General features: G+C 54.6%; 4 protein-coding genes across 4 annotated transcripts; 1 reads left to right on the top strand and 3 right to left on the bottom strand.

Moving 5' to 3' along the window:
- Positions 1–340: 340 nt before the first annotated feature.
- J4E79_008305 (uncharacterized protein) lies at positions 341–1,002 on the bottom strand (the record flags this gene model as incomplete). The annotated part of the gene is given in 2 exon segments (XM_049357164.1): positions 341–429; positions 441–1,002. 2 exon segments carry the CDS (start codon positions 1,000–1,002, stop codon positions 341–343), a joined length of 651 nt encoding a protein of 216 aa, XP_049208528.1.
- Positions 1,003–4,514: 3,512 nt separating this feature from the next.
- On the top strand, positions 4,515–5,979 carry J4E79_008306 (uncharacterized protein; the record flags this gene model as incomplete). Its single annotated transcript, XM_049357165.1, has 4 exons — positions 4,515–4,564; positions 4,657–4,878; positions 5,188–5,520; positions 5,604–5,979. 4 exons carry the CDS (start codon positions 4,515–4,517, stop codon positions 5,977–5,979), a joined length of 981 nt encoding a protein of 326 aa, XP_049208529.1.
- Positions 5,980–7,280: 1,301 nt separating this feature from the next.
- J4E79_008307 (uncharacterized protein) lies at positions 7,281–10,238 on the bottom strand (the record flags this gene model as incomplete). Its single annotated transcript, XM_049357166.1, has 1 exon — positions 7,281–10,238. The coding sequence occupies one exon, from the start codon at positions 10,236–10,238 to the stop codon at positions 7,281–7,283; it is 2,958 nt and encodes a 985-aa protein (XP_049208530.1).
- Positions 10,239–17,341: 7,103 nt separating this feature from the next.
- J4E79_008308 (uncharacterized protein) lies at positions 17,342–18,961 on the bottom strand (the record flags this gene model as incomplete). Its single annotated transcript, XM_049357167.1, has 2 exons — positions 17,342–18,573; positions 18,625–18,961. 2 exons carry the CDS (start codon positions 18,959–18,961, stop codon positions 17,342–17,344), a joined length of 1,569 nt encoding a protein of 522 aa, XP_049208531.1.
- Between the last annotated feature and the right edge of the window lie 1,352 nt (positions 18,962–20,313).

Raw genomic sequence — 20,313 nt, forward strand, 5'->3', positions numbered from 1 at the left:
ACTGTCGAATTTCTTGGGTTTCTTAGGGCAGCATTCGCAAATATAAGCCCCCGGTATGCGGCTTGCGATTGAATTCTGACGTGAGTGAAGCATGCTCTCCGTAGACATTTTTCGTATCTGCGGATGCTCGGCCTCTGAGAAACCCCGTTGATGCGGAGGTCGCGACAACGACCCGCGGGGACTAGGGTCCAACGACCTATTAGCTGCATATGGCGAGACTGCGCCTAACTCTGTTTCGCCCAAAGGCGACAACGCACTGGGCGATAGGCGCTGATCTCCGCAATAACTTGCCATGCTACTTGGAGCGGTTGAAAAGCCAAATGAGGAGCCAATCGAGCCACTACGTTGGCTTGCGGACCCAGCGGAGGACAGTGAGTTTTGGGTTGACTGAAAACGCGAAGCTGTGCAGTTCCGATTGACGAGCATTTGCTGGGAGCGACGGTGGTAGAGGTCGTTATGGCCAGTCGGAATGGGACGGTCATCGCGCGCGGCTTCAAAGGGCGGGGACGAGGCCCGCCGTTTCAGGCCACCCTTTGGGCCTAACTGATAGTCCTCTGACTCGGCAGGGCTGCGCTCGTTGATGTTCAAATCGCGCATTCCATTCTCTTCCATGCCAACAAACTCAGGGTCCGAAAATATGCTATGATCGTAGCTACCACGGTGTTGTGAAGAAGTTTCGTCCAAAGGACCTGGCGTTGAGATGCTGCCGTAACGTGATCTGTATGAATCCGCCGAGTCGAAGCCGGGACTTCGCCAGCCGCTGTAGCCAGGTGATGTAGCCGGTACAGTCAGTGGCTTCAATTGACCGTTGAGCTTATGTGAAGAAGCGTGTGTATCGGCGGCGGGGTCTTGGGAGTTGCCAGAGGGGAGTGGTGGTGCAGTCGTCCGTGTGGGTGTATTCGGGCCGCCAATTTTCGAAAGCAGCTGTTTATCGTAGGCTTGCGATGAGTTCTGGAGGGCTTTCTGACCGAGTTGTCGCTCACTCGTAAACCTGTCGCTCATTGTTAGTTATCCAACTGGCACGCAAGACGATTGAAATGAGAAAGCCAGCCATTTGTATGCACAAGGGATACAAGCAACCCTTGACAAGTTTTGGACCAATCGAAAAGCGTGTGAATCCTCCAAAAGACCGGGATCTGCCAGAGAAATGACAACACCGCATCTTAACCAAAGACACGCAAGTGCTGCAGCGCCTTGCAAGAGCCCTGATAGTAGTTGCTCTATGATATGAAGGGAGATGTAATAGCGTGTTCCGTACCTGTGGTTCCCGAGAGAGGGCCGAGCTTTGCTACTACGGTCGTCTTCGCTGGTGCTGTGTTCGCTCATACCGTCGATGGATCTTGAGAGGGACGGTTCGCGGCCGTGGTTAAACATATCGAGCGAAGGTTCCCGCGGGTGGCCGCCTGTGGCTCCACCGTATAAGCTCGAGCCAGGTTTGACTGTCGCGAGCCGATTTCCGCCAAAGCCGGTGTCCCTTGGGCTGTTTGTGTTACCCCATTGCCAACCAGGGTCTTGACCACCTCTGACTTCGATGTGACGTGGAGGAGGCAAGGGAGGTGGTGGCTGTTCGCGTGCCTGTAAAAACGGTACAGTCAGTGAGGGATTCATATGACGTATTGTGTCTCGGATGAGGCTGAAGTGCTTTGCGACTCAATCAGGAGCTATTTCAGGCGTGATGAAGCCACAAAGTGCTCTAGCCCTCTCCGTTGTATCCAATAGCTGGAGCACAAGCTGACATACTCTCGGGATGGCCATTGCGACAGCCGGGGTTGGTATCGACGGTCGGCGGTGGTGTGGTAGTTGGTAGTGGTGGGATTCACGCTGAGAATCATATACGCGAATACTCGGTGTGGAGGACATGGCTCGCGTGGAAGATGAGGTCGCCGGGAGCCCGCCACTAAGGTGCAGCTGAAGCGTACTCGCGCAGCACGCGAGCAGCGCAAATGTGGCGAGCGCGACGAGCAAGAGTGAGTATGCTCGCTACTGGATAGTGTATGCAAGCACGGACCCTGGAGTAGAATGGTTAGCCGGAAAGTACACGGACTGGCCGAAACAGGCAGGGAATGGGAGCAGGAGGGCGGGCAGAGGCAGCTGAGCTCGCGCGATTGCGTACTAACGTGCAACGTACCTGTGCGGTCGGTCGAGGGGACGTACGCGTCGTTGGGATGGCTTCTCGACGGCGAGGCTTACAAAAGCGAAAGCGGGGGCGCTAGCGCTTGCGGCTGTTGAAAGTTCAGCCCTACGAGGGAGGAGGGTCCTTCAGCTGAACGGGAGGGTTCTGGCCAGCACCGCCACACAAAGATATTGCTTCTTTTCACCCGAAAGCAGTCGTCATATGACCAGTCTGGTGCGAGCAATGCAGCGAAGAGTCGTCAGGGCCCCGGAAGCGCACAGCTCCTGCTACACGGCAGCGAACAAGATGGCGCGGGAATGCGGTAGGGTCCCTAGCGTCGAGGCGAGTGGAGTAGAATGGAAAAGGAAGCGTGCTCGGCCGCCGGCGTCGTCTGTTCCGTCGCGTCGATGTTTGTGCAGAACAGAGGCGCCGCTGGACAGCAGCAGCAGCAGCAGTTGGCAGACGGAGCAGAAGAAACGCCCTCCACCGGGGAGTGCGGTTAGCATAAAGCATACGCTCGAATGTCGGTGATTGGCCATGCCTTGGTTGCTCCTGGCACGGAGCGCAGTGGAGCTCCAGCAGGGGTGAGATGCAACCCTTAGGCGGTCGGGGGAGGGCTCTCGCTTTCGAGAAGCTTCAAGGTCCACGCCGCGACGCTCGTCTCGTGCATAGGGCTTGCCCTTAGCGCCTCGACGTCGCCTCGTAGATTGCAGTGACGGGCGACGACTCCCAGCAGCGTGGGCGGGCGGAACCTTCAATCGAGGATTGGCGCCCGCTCGTCCAGCATCATTACGCAGACCAAGTAGAGCCGCCGTGCGTAGACGTCAGGCCGGTGCAACGGTGAGAGGGCTGGTAGGGCAGGTGCAGAGGCTGCCGACGGCGCAGGCCCGCTGGCTGACGAGGGCTGCATGCCTCGAATCTGACCAGACTGTCCAACATGCAGACGTTGCGCTTCGCCTCGATGGGCATGGGGGACTGCGGTGCAGACGGCACAGCGTCAGATTCAACCGTGTGGGTTAGACTCGACGGCGGGTAGCGGGAGGCCAGTGCACGGATGCTGAGCAGTTCCAACAGCGTAAGCCCAGAGCAGCCTTACACTCGACCCTCTGGGCATCAGTCAGGCTGAGACGGCTGTCACCCACCGCACGCTGATCTGCTGATCCGTCTCCTTCATCACTGCGGGGCGTACACACTATGCACTCTGTCTGGTGCACCATGGTATTTTTGGTACCTGCACTCGTCGTACATACAGGCCGAGAACGGCACCCTCTATCTGGGGCCCTATCTCGATGCATCCAGGGTACCTCGTGCTGTCACGCGTATTACTCCGGGGTATCGGCCCCAAGCCGAACCTACTATTGCAGTCGGAGGGCCACAGTGGTACCTCGTAGCATTCACCGGCGAGTGGGTCCTGCCCTATGGTCAGGTAAGCGGCGCTCCAGCTGCTTTGAGACAGCGCGAACCAGCAACGCGTGCGTGATGTCAGCGACTTTGCAACCCTCGTCGGCGACATGGAATATCAAATTCGCAACTACCGCTCCTCTACCCGTTTGCCAGAGGAGTCTGATGCGATTCGCCGAGATGCGGGACGAGGCGGCACCGCCAGCCTTGCGAGCAGCCGGGGAGTACAAGCAATTCGCTATTTCTGTCTCTCGGTAGCGGCTGCAATATTGCCTGTCTCACGATGCCAGCAACACCACACCACCGACACAAGACAAAACATGGCATTCATTGACCACTGTCCAGGATTCCGGCTGCTCGGGCAACTCAAATGCGCTGGGGGCGCAGCAACAACGGTCTTAGCCCATCATAGAACTGGAATTTCTCGATTCGAGCTATAGCCTCATCCATGTTAATGGTATGCAGTCCCTGATCCACTGTGTGTAGCCCCGCGGTCTTGCGGAAAATACCGCTGACTGCAACGACGCATGACTCTCTCCATGACAGTTATTATTGCAAAGGGCTTCACTAAAGACTATGAACTACGGGTCAGTACGGGCAAGGCGTGGAACATAGTCCATGCACCTATAAGGCTACGAACTACTAGCTCGGCAACGTAATTGAAGCTGGTGGTGTCTTCACTGCGATGCTTGGCCGTGCCCTTTGACATGCAACTTTGGAAACTCATACGTTGATGCAAGGATTTCGAAAGTGAACACACTATGTAGCAGTCAATCGAGCGTGTTGCAGCATCTCCAAATTTAACAAACCACTTATCTGATGCAATTACGGGTGGTCCGCAATTTTGGCGGGCACGCGCGATCAGAAACCCAGGACCCTCGGCCAAAATTAGACCCTCTTCTCGCACACCTCCAACAACTCGCGCCTCTTCCAAGTTTATTGATCGTCATACCCTCATCTCCGGCGTCCGATTGTTCTCGGAGCCCTTCCTTTGCCTATCATGGCGCTCATCGACAGAGTGCCCGGGGACCTGAACCTGTACATTGGTGGGTACGTAATGTCGACGGTCGACCATCGTTTCGCATCTACCCCATGGCCCAGGTCTGGGGTCACCAGACTACTGTCTAACCAGTGTTGCGTAGCATGTTCACGCTGCGACGGCGCGAAGCCCTCCAGCAAGCCAATATCACGCACGTCTTGTCGGTATTGCGTACACCACTAGATCAAGACTTGTTTGGCCCCTTCAAGCACATGGTTGTCGAGGTCGACGATGTCGACGACGAGAATCTATTGGAGCATTTCCCTGCTACAAACCGCTTCATCCGGGAGGGGCTCCAGGGAGGTGGCGGAGTCTTGGTGCATTGGTAAGTCAACATCCCGGTCGAGCTGAATGAAGCCTTGCACTTGCATATTCCAACAACTCTGGATCGCCGCCGACGACTGCCCTGCTTGGCAATTTTGCCATCTTCACAAAAGACGACAGCCCCTGGGCGTCGTCACCAGCATGCAAGTCATGCAGCCTGATTTTGCTTTCCGCGCGTCCTGCATCCTCTTTTCCATCTTTTCTCGCCTTCCGTTTTCCGCGTTTTTTTCTCCGAACTACACCGCCCTGTCGCCACTCTATTTGCCCTCAGCCACCCGTATCAATATGCCAACCACAACCTCTGTTCTAGTGCTATGGGCAAGTCACGATCGGCTACCGTCGTCATCGCGTATTTGATGCAAGAGCACAACATCAGCCCATCGGAAGCTCTGTCGCACGTTCGGCAAGCGCGATCCATCTGCGAACCAAACGAGGGCTTCATGAAACAGCTCGAGCTATACGGTGAGATGCAGACACCAGAGAATGTCGAAGACACCCCGGCCTATCAGCGCTGGGTCTACCAACGCGAGATCGAGCTGAGCCGCGCGTGTGGCCAAGCTCCCGAGGCGGACAAGATCCGCTTCGAAGACGAACATGTCACCGATGAAACTTCCGGCTTCGAATTGAGATGTCGTAAATGCAGGTAAGTGGAGCTGTGCGAGAGCAGATTGATGCCACCCTGCTGCCTGTTGCCGCCCGTCTTGCTCAGCGCTTACAAAATCTCAGACGAGCATTAGCAACGTCAACGTATCTACTATCGCATGGGTCAGCTCCCTCCGTCAGCAATGAGATACCAGAAGCTAAGAAAGCCTCTTCGCAAAACTGTTCCCACTACTTCCTAGATCCCCTGTCCTGGATGCGCCCCGAGCTCGAACAAGGCAAGTTGGAAGGCCGACTCGAGTGTCCAAAGTGTCACACCAACGTAGGCAAGTATGCCTGGCAGGGCATGCAATGTAGTTGTTCAGAGTGGGTCGTCCCCGGTATCAGCCTGGCGAAGGGTCGAATCGACGAAGCACGGAAAGCAAACTTTGGCATCCGTCGGCCACCGGGAGCATCAGGTGCGCCTCCGCTGGGGGCAGGTCAGGCAAAGGAGAACCTATGAGGTGGTTGGACGAGGTTGCCACGTTCTGTTCGGCGAGATGAGAATGCGGCTCGTACTTAGCGTCTTCACCGGCGGCCTGTGCCTTGATCATATACTCAAGATGGATACACCTCCGATCCACTCACCACCACGACGTCGATGGTGAAGGGCTCATCCGATCGGAAATAACACAAGTCGGGCAGCGACAGGCAACGAGCAGTAAGCATGATTGATCGGTGGATCGCTACCAATCGATTCAACCCTCTTCCGCCGTCACGAAACCCACGACCAGAGCACGGGTCCGCCGCCCGAAGGGTATCAGTGTGGTATGATTTATAGCGAATGAATTAGTGATACTATGTCATCAAAGTCCTTCACTCCACATCTCCTGATAGCTATGAGCCAAGTAACCTGGATCACGCCAGAAGTGCTTGTACCCCAATGAGTTCGCCTATCAGCTTTTTCAAACTCCGTCACTGTGACACGTGAACAAGCTTTCTTGATGACAAGACATGACACTCCCCTACCACAACGACGTTTCGACAACTGGTTCACTTCTAGACGTTTCCATTTTTGGACGATGGCTCAGGCGGTGCTCATATCAAACACAAAGAAACGCGCTTGAGCACCCCCTTGTAGACATGTGCTCATCGAACTCCAGTGACATTCGTCCTGTATAGGCTCGCAGTCATGGTAGTTTGTAGAACCTAAGTTAGACAACTATACCAACACCAGGGGATAATAGAAGCCATGTCACACTGCTGCACTGTTGAGTGCACAGTCATTCCTTACGAGCTGTTGCAGTAATGACATACGGATGATGTTAAACTCCAGCTTCCCGGCTCACATTACCATGAGTTGTCCACATACTCCGTGGGAAGTCTTGTAGCTTAAAAGCGTGGAAGTTGGATTTTAGGCTGCAAGACCTACATCCGGCTTTCACAACGATACCGCATTACCTATAGGACAACACAGGGATCTAGCATAGCTTTCACGGAGAAGCAAGGTGAGCATAGAAGAAGTAAAGTGTATTGATCAAAACGCCTGATATAATCGCCCCGCATACCCCAAAAAATGAAGAAGCGATTCTGCTTCGATGTGCTCATAACCCGTAGGCTTGTACCAGACCCAACACCAAAATACTATAAAACACCCCAGCGCCATGCAGTGAACGACAGTAGAACAACATGAACGCCAAAAGAGAAAGAGAAGAAATATGAACAGACTGGTATCCGCGCCCAGAAGAATACAAAGAAAGGATAACGCCGGTTATCGCTCCCATGTACACGCGAGACAAATACACACCCGTTTATCCCTATGTCTTACACAGAACCCTCGGAGCTCGTCGACGCAACAGCCTCACTCTCCGCACTGGAACTCCTTGTAAGCTCCTCGCCGCCCTCACCGCCCTCGAGACCCAGTCTCTCCATCTCTTCGGCAATCTCCTCGTACCATTTACCATGGCACTTGCGGTCCACCTCACCGACCTTACTCAGCTGCTCACAGATATCCGCAACCTGAGATACAAACTCAGGCAGACCAGTAGTAGCAAGGCCCTCCGTAGCCGTACTAGCAGCTTTAACGCGCTCACCAGAACTGCTAGCGCTGACGCGGTTGAAGATGTGGGTCTTCAGGCGCTGGAAGAGGACCTTCATGACGGGGTCGGAGAGCTTGCCCGCTTCGGCTTGGGTGAGGAGACGGGTGATGGTGGAGGAGAGTTGGGAGCGTGTGGAAGGCGGCATGTTGCGGGAGGACTCGAGGAGAGAGGAGATCTTCGAGGGCGTGGTGGGGTCGGACATGTAGCCGTTCTCCTTCAACACCAACCACATCTTGTTCGCTTCGGACTTCCATTGTGCGCGGACGTCACGCTTGAGGAGGTTCTTCGCTGTGAGCAGGATACCGCCGATTGTTGTGATGCGGAGTGCGTCTTCGCGGATGCGAGAGATACGTGCGCGATCCAGTTCGAGGGTCTCTGGTAGCTCGGACTTTCGTAGTGGTGGTGTAGCGATTGCGAGATCGACGAGACCACGAGCGTAGATCTTGTGTGCCGTAGGGCGGTTGATGGGGTTGGCTTGACTCCAGGGATCGCGACGGTCGGCTTCGGTGTGCATGTTAACTGCTGCACTGCGCCACCATCGGCGTGTGCGGTCGAGAGTGAGGTTGTGCTCTTCAAGATCCTGGGTGAACATACGCTGCTCGTAACCAACAGCCTCTTTGATAAGAGTTGGGGCGGCGTTCATCAACAGGAAGTTAGAGTAGTCTAGTGACAGAAGATCGATGACATGCAAAATCTTGAAGAGCTTCTCAATCATGCTTGAAAGCTCGCCCTCTTCTTGCAGCTCCTCAGCAAGCAATTGAACCTCAGTGTCTCGGAAGGGAGCGCAAAGCTTTGGAAGAATGCTCGCAATGAAGTCGAAGAACTTCCCGTAAGAGAAGACACCCTGACTGCACTGCCTACCAACATGCTCAGGGTCTAATGTCTCCGAGATGAGTGTGTGCATCGAGTTGCCAGGCTTGAGAAGTCGCAACAGCTTGCCCCGTATGTTCTCTGCCATAGCAGCAGTCCAGTTTGTGCTGTCACCCTCTTCGAAACCTCGTCGCATCGCGTCGCAGAGCTCACGGTTAAGAGCATCGCGCAGGTCGGCCGTCGGCGAAGGATCGATACGATAGTCTTTGTCGATAGAGAGCTCGTGGACCAGAATGCGGTTATCGGGCACGACGGTAAAGACCTTGGAGAGCGACTGTGCCTGATGACCCTGAGCGGTAGAGTCTTGAATCTCAGATCGTCCAGAAGCTGCAAGCTCTGAAGCGGCCTCAGCCTGCTTGGCTGCACTATCGGCTGACAGTGGGGACTCCGGCGTTGACTCGCTCGCAACGCGCGGTCGAACAGTGTCTCCGGCGAGCCTCTTCTTCGGCCTTGACCTCCGACTTTCGCGAATGGCCTTCCTGATCAAGGTAAGAGCCTTGTCAGGCCCCGCCAACTTCTTAATTCTACTAAGTAGAATAGCCTGGTTATCCCTGATACCATTCCTGTACTCGTTTGCGACCTCATCCACTGTCGCATCCTTGACGCTTTGCCAAATTTCGTCGAGGCTGACGAATGAAGCCACCATTGTCTCGACGAGCGCAGAGGAGTCGCGAGCTTTCCAGTCGTTGAAAGCGGTAACGAATGCGCTATGGGCTAGTAGTACGGTCTCGGTGCGCGTGGGGGAGGGAGTGTATGAGTTGAGCTTCGTCAGCTTAGCCAAAGCAGACTCGAAGCTGATAACAAGGTCCTTGGCTTTGGTGATGAGATCCTGTTCTTGGTCTCCGTCTCGACTGAAGACATGTGTGGGGTGTCCCAGGATGAGGTATGAGGAGAGGAAAGTTCGGACGGCTGCGCTGCGGGAGGCTGGGTCTGCGTCGGGCAGTAGCACAAACAGTGTCATGATTCTATCTGTTGTCTTGAGTAGCTTCTCGTCTGCGAGCATGCCGGTGATGACTTCGAAGCTGGTCTCTTGGACCATCTCAATTGACAAGCCAAGTTGTAGCCATGCTGCGACGATGTTGTGCCTAACTTTACCCCTCCAAGCAGCTTGGATCCTCTTCGCAGCGTCCTCGGTCGACACGATAGGGCGCTCGGTTCGTATCTTGACGTCGGCTGGGGGTGAACTAGCAGTCCGTGGCCGTCTGGGGTTGCGCTTGTACTCCAGCCTGCGTTTCTCGGCCTCTGCAAGCTTCTCCTCCATTTCGGTGCGGTATCGTCGTTCCTCGGCAGCCTTGCGCTCCTTCATGTCTTCCGCGATTTTCTTGGCTCTCCTCACTTCCTCAGCACAGGAAGCCGCGACCTGTGCCAGATGCTTCTCGCGGGCCTGCTGCGCTGCCAACGCCCTCTCTTCACTGTTCGAGCCACGTGGGGTCGCCTTGGCCAACGCCGCGCGCAGCCTGACCTGCTCAGCATGCGCGGCGCGGTCTGCTAGTCGCGCTTTGCGATCCTCGAGTATAGAAGCACGGCGGAGGTGCTGGGCAACATGGTGGCTCTGGCAGCTGTTGCGAAACGATCGATTGGACGTGTGCGAGTGAGTCGACGACAGCGAGTTTCGGCGGGACGAGGTAGCCGATGACTTGCGACGATTGCTGGCATGGCGATAGAAGCGGGCGGCGATGCGTGGTGGTGGAGCAAACGACTGGCCGTTCTCGGCGTCTGATGAGAGGATCATGTCGGGCTCCTCGGGGATGTCGTCGTTCTCCCGCTGCAGCTGCGAGCTGACCAGCTCCAGTTCGGAGTCGGTGAGGGACATGGTGTATGAATGCGACGGCCCTCTCTAGCTCAGGAGTCGCGCGAGTGTGTCGGGTCTCTTGGGCAGACAGCCGTGGAGGGCGTTTCCTGAGATGTGAAACAAAGCACGGTCTCGGTGATGCTTTTTAGTGTAACAAGCCACAAGCGGACGCAGTAAGTAATAGCGACTATCTTCGCGCAAGAGTCAAAGATGGGAACAGGAACGAGAGGTGCAGATGTCCGTGGGGAGTGTGGTCACCGGACGAGTTGTATTGATGGATGATTGATAAGCTGTAGTGCCCCGAGAACGCCTGAAGGTGGGCACCGTGCGCACTGCAATGTATACACCGTCGTTATTGTAGCAGAGTAGTTGCGCGCGACGGCCTCTGTCGCATGCAGAAGAAGGTGAGTTTGGTGGCTGGGGAAGGGTCCATGAATCACCTGCCTGACCGGAATACAGCATATGACGAAGTGAGGCCGCATACTGCCAAGACCTCGTAGCGGCTGAGCTGCCGAAGTTAATGGAACCGCGAAGATCCTCGATGCAATCCACGTCTCCACTCTCAGCCTTACCGACAGTGTCCGCCTCGTTCGTCGTCCAGTCGGCCTTTTTGTGCGCTAGAGACGATCGTCTGTGGTTCTCTCCAGCCTGTATACCCAAGGGCAGGAAGTTCACGTCACACTAGACTTCGATCTACTACCTAGGTACCCAGGTGGTATCTAGACTCCCACCTTGTTTGGTCGCTAGTCTCTGGAAAACTCTGAAAAGACAAGGCAGGCTGAAAGATAATACTGCGCTATACTAATACTACATATTTCAGAGACACCGCGACATCTTGTGCACGACAGGAGCCTCGATGTCCGACGTCACGTGATATCGATCCATCGATACCTAGGTACCCGTGGATACCTCTCCGCGATGCCTGTCGCTTGAACGCTTCAAGCAATCTGATTTCTCTCCTACCCAGAGCCGCGCGCGCCGTAAATCGTTCGTGGATCCGTCATCCAGACACTTTGTCCTGCCTGCCTTATTTGGGCGCTTTTCGAGACGTTTCGTACTCAATCCCAACCATTCTATGAACAAGTCAGCGTATTACTTTGCGACCGGGCACATCTTGCTCTTACAAGGAAGTTCAAATATCTCTACCGTCTTCGTCCGACGTAGCATATGCCGAAGTTGAAGAACGGCAATCGATATGCCAACGCCTGCGACCAGTAGCCCAAGTACGCCGAAGACTATTGTCAGACTGAGTGAGTCTTCCTCGGTATGAGACACTGCGCCTGCTGAAGGTTTCGTATTGGAGAATTCGAAGACGGGTAGTGTTGGCGCCGACAACGTCGAACCAGGGGAAGTCGTATTTGCGATGAACATATCTGCCGACGACAACTGCTTTCGGAACAGTAACCGGAAGGTCTTGAGTGGGTGCGGGAGGATACGTCTCAGCGAGGATTTATCTGGTGAGTATATATGACTGGATGTAGGGAGCAAGAGGGCTTGAGTATGGGGACGTGAAGTCTGAGTGAACTCCATGTTCTCTTATACTCATGGCGAGAAGGAAGTCGCTTACGCCACCTTCGGTATTGCACCCTCGAAGATGCGATCAAGTGCGCTCATATTGCCAGAAAGCACTCATACCCGCACAAAACCCGTGCGGAAAGGTGCGACAGCTGTCAACCGGTGTGGCTTCCACTGGTTGTAGACGTCAATTCAACAAGACGCGGTATGCGATGAACTGCGACCGCGAATGAGAAGATGGCACCACGATCAGCCTTGTCAGTACGGCGCAGGCGCAGATGTTTTCGCGCGTGTGAGAACTGCGACCAAGTGCGATGTACCCACCAAGAGCACCGACATCTTTGACGTTTACAGCCAGATAGAGTCGGAAGCCACGGAATCCGCCAGGGATGGAGGTACTCGGCTCACACCTTGCGAGGCTCCGCAACTGCGACAAAGTGCGATTACCAATAGGAAACGCCAAATTTAGCGGTAGGCAACCAGAAGTGAATTGCTTTGTGAGACAAACGGGGCTAGGCGCGCTGCAAAGGGCGTTCGAATGCACACATTTACTACACAGCCCGTCAGCAGACATGCGACAAAGTGCGACAGCCAATAGCCGGCTGAGCCGCTGTTCCTCCAACTCGTCAGCCACGGAGCGAGCTGCATAAGCTCCCATCGCCAGCACAGCATCGCTGCAGATCGCTCCCTCCGTCGCATTTCGTCGCAGAATATTTAGATTGGCATGTTCGCACTTGTTCACGCTTCATAGTTTTCCGATCCAGTAGACACTCGCAAAGCTTCCATTGCATTGTCAACTGTACATCACCATACAGCATGCCACTTGCCTTCATAATGTTGCCTCCCAATCGTAAACGAAAAGCCAGTCCATCTGATCAGTTAGGTCAATCGATACGAACAGCTGGGGTTCGCGTGGACAGAACATGCTGCAATTGTTCCCAGATCACCATGATCTTTATCGAGAGCTTTAATTGCGAGCTGTCTTCCATCAGAGTGCCTTGCCCTGGCTGTAGCCACATTACATGTGGATTCTGTCGGTTCCAGAGCCCTAGTATGTCTCGTTCAACCCCCCTCGAGACCGTGCACGAGGTGCACGAGGAGCCTCCCACACCAAGTCTATCCCTTTATCCGACACTTGCCTGGCTAAGTCAAGTCTTCAACAAAAAAGACAGTGACTTATGTCCAGGGATGGAAGGTCCTACAGTCGACAGAGACCGGGGACATGAGATGGTTCAAGACATCGATGAGTCTCAAGCCCAAGAGCCGAACAAAGAGCAACAACACATGGTGACGAGGAAAACGAGCAAGCGCAGCTTGAATATGAACAAATGCGAGAGATGCCGACTGGACAAGAAGAAAGTACGATATCTCTATGCCTCCACCCCCACACGCAAGAGCACAGCCTTTACAGACAATATGGACGCACGACTACTACGATGTCTCAAGCGATCAACTCCAATCTAAATCAATACTAATAATTGTGACATAGTGTCTTCCCGTGGATCGAGTCTGGCCGGCAAAGTGTGATCTCTGCATCAAGAAGGGCTTTTCTTGTTCAGAAAGCAGGAGAGTAGTTCGCGCGACTAAACATGTACCCGCCACAACACCCTCACCGATTAACACAACTTCTCCACCGACAACCACTTCTGTCTCTTTTGAAGAGCGACTCAAGCAATGGTAAGTATAGTCTTAGATAAATTTACAACCTTTGAATGAGAGAACGCAAAGTTGATGTGCTCTTTGTAGGAACTTCCTGTTGAGTTATCGCAACATGATGAGAACTGCTCAGCGTCGACTTGAACAATTAGAAGGAGATGCGAGTTCCCCTTTTGCTGTGAAAGGCCTCATTTACCGGGATTTTGGATCAAATTATAGCCGATTTTTAAGATTCGTAAATGGCGATCTTCCATTCGCTATTCGCTCATGTTCCCACGAGCTTTTTTCTCTGGACCCAACGTCACAGAACATCCCAAGCTGGTTCCTCGCCACCTCTCTCAATCAATATAGCCTTGAAACAGAGGGAAGCTTTGTGTGTCTCTGCTCTGAATGTGTTCCTACACAATCACGATCAAGAGCTAGTGGGTTGGAAAGTTCCCAAGATACATGTGGTGAACTATTGTTACTCCAAAACCGTATGATATATCATGGAATTGATGTGGTTGAATCTTGGCAAGCACTTGTACATTTATCACATGAGGTACGGGAGCGGGCAAGCGAGATATTGGAGTCCTACGGGTTTCATGAAGCCCCGGAGTGGGCAAAGAGCTCTGGCGTCTACCATCCCGATGAACTCTACACAGATTTACCTGGCTCTACCGAGTACTTATCTGATTGTCTAGGGAGATCTCAGCTGCATTATTGTATGGACAATCCGGATTGTTTTGAGCTCGAAGCCTTGCTAGAAAACGGTCTCGATATCTCTAAGCAGAAAGACTGGCAGGACATTCTTGGAAGAACGCCTCTACTGATAGCATGCCAACGAGGTTGGTCCTACGAGGCGGAGATCTTATTGGGAAAGAAAGCAGACCCCGGGCTCGCGACCATATACGGCAGTCTTCCCTTACACTGTGCAGCTGCAAAGGGCTCGGGCGTCATTTGCAAGCTATTGCTGTCGCACAAGACGAGATTTGACATCAAAGCCGTGGATTGCGCGGGAAAGACCGCATTATACTATGCGAGAGAGAAGAATCATCAAAAGGTAGTGGACCTGCTGTCTGCTGAATACGCAGTAGTAGATCAAGCGTTTGAAGAGTTGGAAAGAGCACATACCCTCCAGACTGGAATAGAGAACAATGAGGTTCAGGGGTCGTATTTTGTATGAAGAGCGATAATATCGCAAAGTCCAGACCTGGTACAGCCCATGTAGCGAACTTCAACTTCTTCGCAGTCGGGAACGCTTCGTCGGGATATACATAAATTCAGTGCCTACGAGGGTTACATACATACAATACAAATCCTTCACTCCAAGTCCAGCCAGCCATTCCAACACCGCGCCCAAGACATCAACAAGTTTCAGCCCTGTCACACAACATGTCCCACAACATGACCAGGCTTCCAGCGGCGAGCGGGGAAGCGTGAGATAAGCACCAGGATCGATCGATTAAGAGCACCTGCAGAGCCACGCTCCCTCGCCTACGCCTGCATCAGCGACCAAATGCCACTGAATTCGGGGTCTCGGAACCGACATCGCTGGCGTTTTACACAACCGCCGTGTCTCGACATGTGGTGGAGGAAGGCCGAGCCATATGCCGTACGACGCCGTTCAGTGGGGGCGATGAAAAGAGGCTGCTGACACATGATCGTATTCCTAACCGCTATCACGAAGGCGATGAGGCATGTGCAGATGTTGAATATCGAAAGGGAGTGATGAAGGAGGGTCGGAAAGGCATGTGTTTGGCGACGTGTCAGATGAATAGAGTTTGGAGATGTGACTAGAGAACTCACACTGCTGCCGCTGTTGTCAGAGGGAGAACTACTGCGGTGAGGGATGTTGTGGGTTGTAATGCGATGCGGCACGAGCCGTAGCTTGTTGGCACTGCAGTAGTCATGGCGTTGCGTTACCACGCTATGCGCTTGGGAAGATGTCAGGTTGTGTGTGGGGAAAGATAGACATCACCATACCACTTCTCTTCTCGAAGATGATCTAGAACTTCAAGCGAAGATGTCAAGTGACAGAAACCGTAGTTAACTCGAAACACCAACTCCCATCACCGCCCTCCGCGGACGCCACGTCTCAGCTGCCGGCCGGGAGAGCTGTCATGCACCCAAGATAGAATGACCTACATACACGCCCGCCCTCTCGTATGCACGATCTTCCGAGATTCATCTTCGCCGCATATGCAATGTCTCATGTAAACAATCACTGTTCGTCATCAGACCTGCGTTGCGCATTCTCCGATCGGAAGATCGTCCTCGGAACTGCCTGAACCGAAGGGAGAGCCCTCCGCAACATATGCCTGACCTTTTGCATGCATGTACAGTCGCGCAGCCCACAGCTGACTTAGGCGCGTAATGAGAGGGAAGAGAAGTGTGGACGATGACCAGCATCTAACATGTGGAAACGCCCAAATGCACAGCCCTCCCAAATGCCATACCACACCAAACCGCATTCCAACACTGACTGACAGATGACACTTTAGACTCGCCAGTAACCTTGCACACCCTCCCCTGTCCCACCATCTCTACCATTTCGCTTCCCCCAATCTGAGTAACACTCGCTTCCCCCATCGCACAACCGCAGCCAGCAAAGATCCCCACTGTGACGCAAGGGAGAGAAAGTGTGTGTGTGGTACAACCGGTCCCGCCCATCTTTCGCTTGCAAAAAGCTCCCGTGGTGACACAACGTCCTGCCGTTCCAGAAGCCGGATACGAGTAAGCGCGGGCTGCGCAGCGAAAGACGGATAGCCCTACGTTGCCCGCACCATGCAGATGTTGTACAGACGGCCGCCTGGTACAGCCAGCCACCGCCATTAGGTACGGCCTCGAGGGTCATCTGCCGCGCTAGGAATGCGGAACATGGTGGGGTACTAGGTGTGGGATGGGTTAGTAATGAGACAGTGAGGGAAACTTGGGGAAGAGGATGTTGCGCGTTGAGTGAAAGAGGCTTGTTTGTGCAGATGCAATGGCGTGCTGGAACGGGGTATGAGGTGCAGAGCTGTGCATCATTGTGCGTCGGGGACTTTGCAGGAAGGAAAAGGCGTCGTCATGTGCCGGGCTCGGCGGTGTAATGGCTTGACCGGGAGGAGAGGTTGTTTGCGCGCAGTTTGCTGCGGGTTGCTTCCCGGCGGCAAACGTGCGGTAGCTACTACCACAGACGACGACGAAGAAAAAAGAGGACACTACAATCAAGTTTGAACAAAGTATGTGTGCTTGGCTAGGTGTTTGAATTGATGTTGAGCGCTTGTTGCATCTTCTCTCGAGGACACGCTAAACTAAGGCTGTTGGTACAACACACCATTAACCCCCCATCCGTACCACCTCCGTAGACCAATTACAAAGTATCAATACTGAAACATGTCCGAAGAAGCTTAATCCTTCCTTCTACTACTACCAAAAGGGTAACAAAGACCCACGACTGCGCTTGCCCCCTCGAGTCCCAGACAAGGACGAGTAAAGGTATAGCCGCCGAAACCAACGAGTTGGTTTTGAACGCAAGGAAAAGAGTACAGAGATTGTGAAAAGAGACTTGGCTGAAGAGCCACCGCTGCGTGAATCATGATGTGATGATGACGCTCGCTTTTATCGCCGCAGACCTTTTTTGGAACCGCCCAAACACCAAACAAGTAATCCCAGTGAAGGGAAAGCGCAGTACAGACAGACCACTGTACTGCGCAAGACAAGAAAAGCCTCTCTAATAATTGTTGTATCAACATAGGAAATTCGTGACTCTGTGATGAGAGTCGTAGTGGTCGTGGCTCCAATGAAGGGCCGAGATCTGGTTGTCATACAGTCGTACACTTTCGTAGAACATGCCCCTTGAGCCCGACAAGCGCAAGGGGAGGGATAGTAAGGGTACAGGTTTGTGCGCAGGATAGAAAGACATTACTCGCACGCAATTATCGACAGGGGGAGAAAGGAAAAGGGTTGCCCGTTTTGTTGGAGGTTGGGGTTTAGTGGCCCCGGACGCCACCCGACGAACGACCGAGAAGGGTACCGGGGAACCGCAGGTCGCTAAGGAATTTGAAAAAGGCACGCTTGCGCGAAGGCGTTTTCGGGAGTAATGCGGCCGCCTGTTGCATGGGACCGACAATGTCTTCATCGCCGAGTTGGGGGAATTTTCCCTCGCTCTTGGGGTCGTGTAGCGTTGGCATCTTGCTAAGAGGCCCTGGCTCCGTGGGTGAATATGGAGCGAGCTCCTGGCCGGTGGCAGCCGCATGTGACTTGGCCAGATCGTGGTTCTTCTTCCATTCGGCGTCGATTTCAGCCCACTTTTGCTCGGTAAGAAGGTAGTGCCTGGATGTCACTCCATAGTGTTCCGCGGTTCGCACTTGGTGCTTCGCGTAGTTGCGCCGTGCTTGCGCCCATTCGGCAAGGTGCTCCTCGATGGACGCGGCAGTGCATACCTCAGGGACGTAGGGCTCGGGTAGGATGGTGAAGTTCGCATGACCCAATTCGATGGCCCACTTGTCCTTTGGGTCGGCGAGCATGAGACGGGGTATGTCGGACGAGGGAACCATGTACCCGGCATTCGGTCCTCGGATTGAGGCAAGGGATGCCTTTGAGGACAGAGGGGGCGTAGGGTAAGTGCGCATTGGCGGGGTGCCGGCCGGGGTAGGGCCCACAGATTGGGCTGCGTCTGCGACTGCTGGTGACTGCAGTGGCGACGACGCTGGTAGGTCATCGTTCCGGCAGTTCACAAGCAGCGGCGGTAATAGTGGCGTGGTTGCATAGCGCTCCCGTTCCACCTCCTCAGGGTCAATTTCCATGGCATTGGCCTTGTTGACGTCGATGGCCATTGGCGTAGGCGCATCATCGCTCAGTTGTTCCTTGCTTGCCAGCGCAGGCGTAGAAGTTGGCGACGCGTAGTCTTCTGGAAGATCGACGGTTGAGACATGGTGGATAGAACCAGCGAGCGACGAGGATCGCGTAGACGGGACCCTTGAGGGGGTTGCGCTGCGTGAAACTCTGCTGAGGGTCGAGCTGCGGTCGCGCACTCTGCGCGACAACGAGGGAAAGCGCCTCTCGAGCTTGCCGGCGATGCTGTGCGCAGAAGCCTCCAAGGACCGTCGGCGCTTGGCCAATCGCAGTTCCGAGTCGCAAGTGGTGAAGTACTCGTCCTGAGGCTCGTAGGCTTGGGATATCCTGCAGTCTTGCGCGTGGCTGTAGGTGCCTCCGACGTCACCTAGACGTGGATTAGCATGGCGAACACGGACGAATCGCGCGTAGTACTTACAAGAGCAGCGGTACGGGTCCTCACTGCCATAGTCGTATTCACGCTCAAGAGGCTCCTCGGTAAGCTTGGGCAGCTTGCCTGAGCTGTTAGGGGCGTCGGTGGGCTCGTAGGTTGGCGGGCTCGACGACAATGACGAAGCCGAGCTGGGAAAGCGAAAGTGGCCCCGGGTGTACTGACTTGGCGTGGGCGGTGTCGAGCACTCCGATGCCGAGTAGAAACCAGAGTCGGCATTGGAGTAGATGGACGCAGTCGGGTCGTCGTACATGTTGAGGGAGCTTTTGGAAGACTTGCGGGCAGCAATAAGCTGGGGAAGCTGGAGAGGTTTAAGGTCGTGCATGGTGGTTGTTGGTTCTTTTGGCGGTCGGGACGTGACGTGAATGGGCGCGAGCGACCAGGATCACATCACCAGCTTTCTCAAGCAGCTATGCGCGGGCGCGACAGTACGCCAGCACGTCGGGGTCGCGGCGCGCTGCTTTGGGACGGAGAGGCGGTCGGGCAATGTTTGAGAGGATGCCACGATAGCCGACCACGTATGTCGCTATGTACTCTTCGGCCTGTTTATGCTGCAGCAGAGACGTCTCTGGGGCTGGATGCAAAGTCAGCGCCTAATGCGGACGGCACGTGAGCGCGGTGGGCTCGGATTGGCACAACTCACCGAGGCGCGCGAGATGATCAGACTGCAACCGGATTTGCGAGTGCAAGCGAGAGACAGCGCAGCGATAAGGTGTCGACTTGAATGGCGAGAGAGTGTGACGTGGGCAAGCAAGAGAAACGGGCGGTGGACGGGGTGTGGGATAGTCGAGCATTTCTGTGTGGACAGCGACCGCACGGGTTCCACTGCTACGGTGCAACTCATGCCTGACCTTGCGCCTGTCTCGATTGGGCCTGGCCGCCCGGCATGTCGACTGCTTCCGCGCGACTCAGATAGCCCGGTACACGAGGCCGTGACACTCACACCAGCCCTGGACTGTCTCCGCGCAGCCAGCACGCCAGGGCGCCGTCGCTTCAAGGTCCCCCAGCCTTCAATCCGCCGTTTAGACCACCGCGTCCGTGTCGCTACAGCCTGACCACAGCAGGTGGCTTGAATCAAACCCTACTCAACAGTACGGGGCCTGCCTCGGTGTTGAATTTTCACCTGCCCAACCTAATTATGCGATATGTCGTTGGTGGAGGCGCAACAAATCATCCCTGGCCGTTCCCACTCACGCACTTTAAACTTTGTCGTCGTGGAAAAGCCTCTGAGCAAACTATGCAGGAACAAACGCTCAGTCACATCGTCCTCTCCAACCTTGACCGATCGACGACTCGTGGTGTTGAACGGTGCCTCGTCTGTATTGCAAAGTGCCGTACCACCAGCGCTGTGGTTGTCATCCGCTGTCTACCACTCAACTACTGTGAGCGCAACCGTGGCTGCCACTTGACAGACTCGTTTATCGGGCGGTGCAAAGGAACCGGCGTGGTTCGCCAGGCCCTTCTGCCCTCTCCCGCCGTTCTTCTGGCCCTTTGCCGTCTCGCAGCAGTGACATCGACAGGCATCTTCTAGTAGAGTCCATTCCATGTCGTTTCTCCCGCCTCTATCCCGTGTCACGCCCATCCACCGATTGGCCCACTCTGAATCGTCAAAATGGGCCAAGGAGGCTGTGGCATGTAACCGTGAAAACAAACAAACAAAGCCTCACGATCTTCAAA

The sequence above is a fragment of the Alternaria viburni genome, assembly GCF_023758015.1.
Source record: "Alternaria viburni strain BMP 2772 chromosome Unknown scaffold_19, whole genome shotgun sequence".
NCBI lineage: Eukaryota > Fungi > Ascomycota > Dothideomycetes > Pleosporales > Pleosporaceae > Alternaria > Alternaria viburni.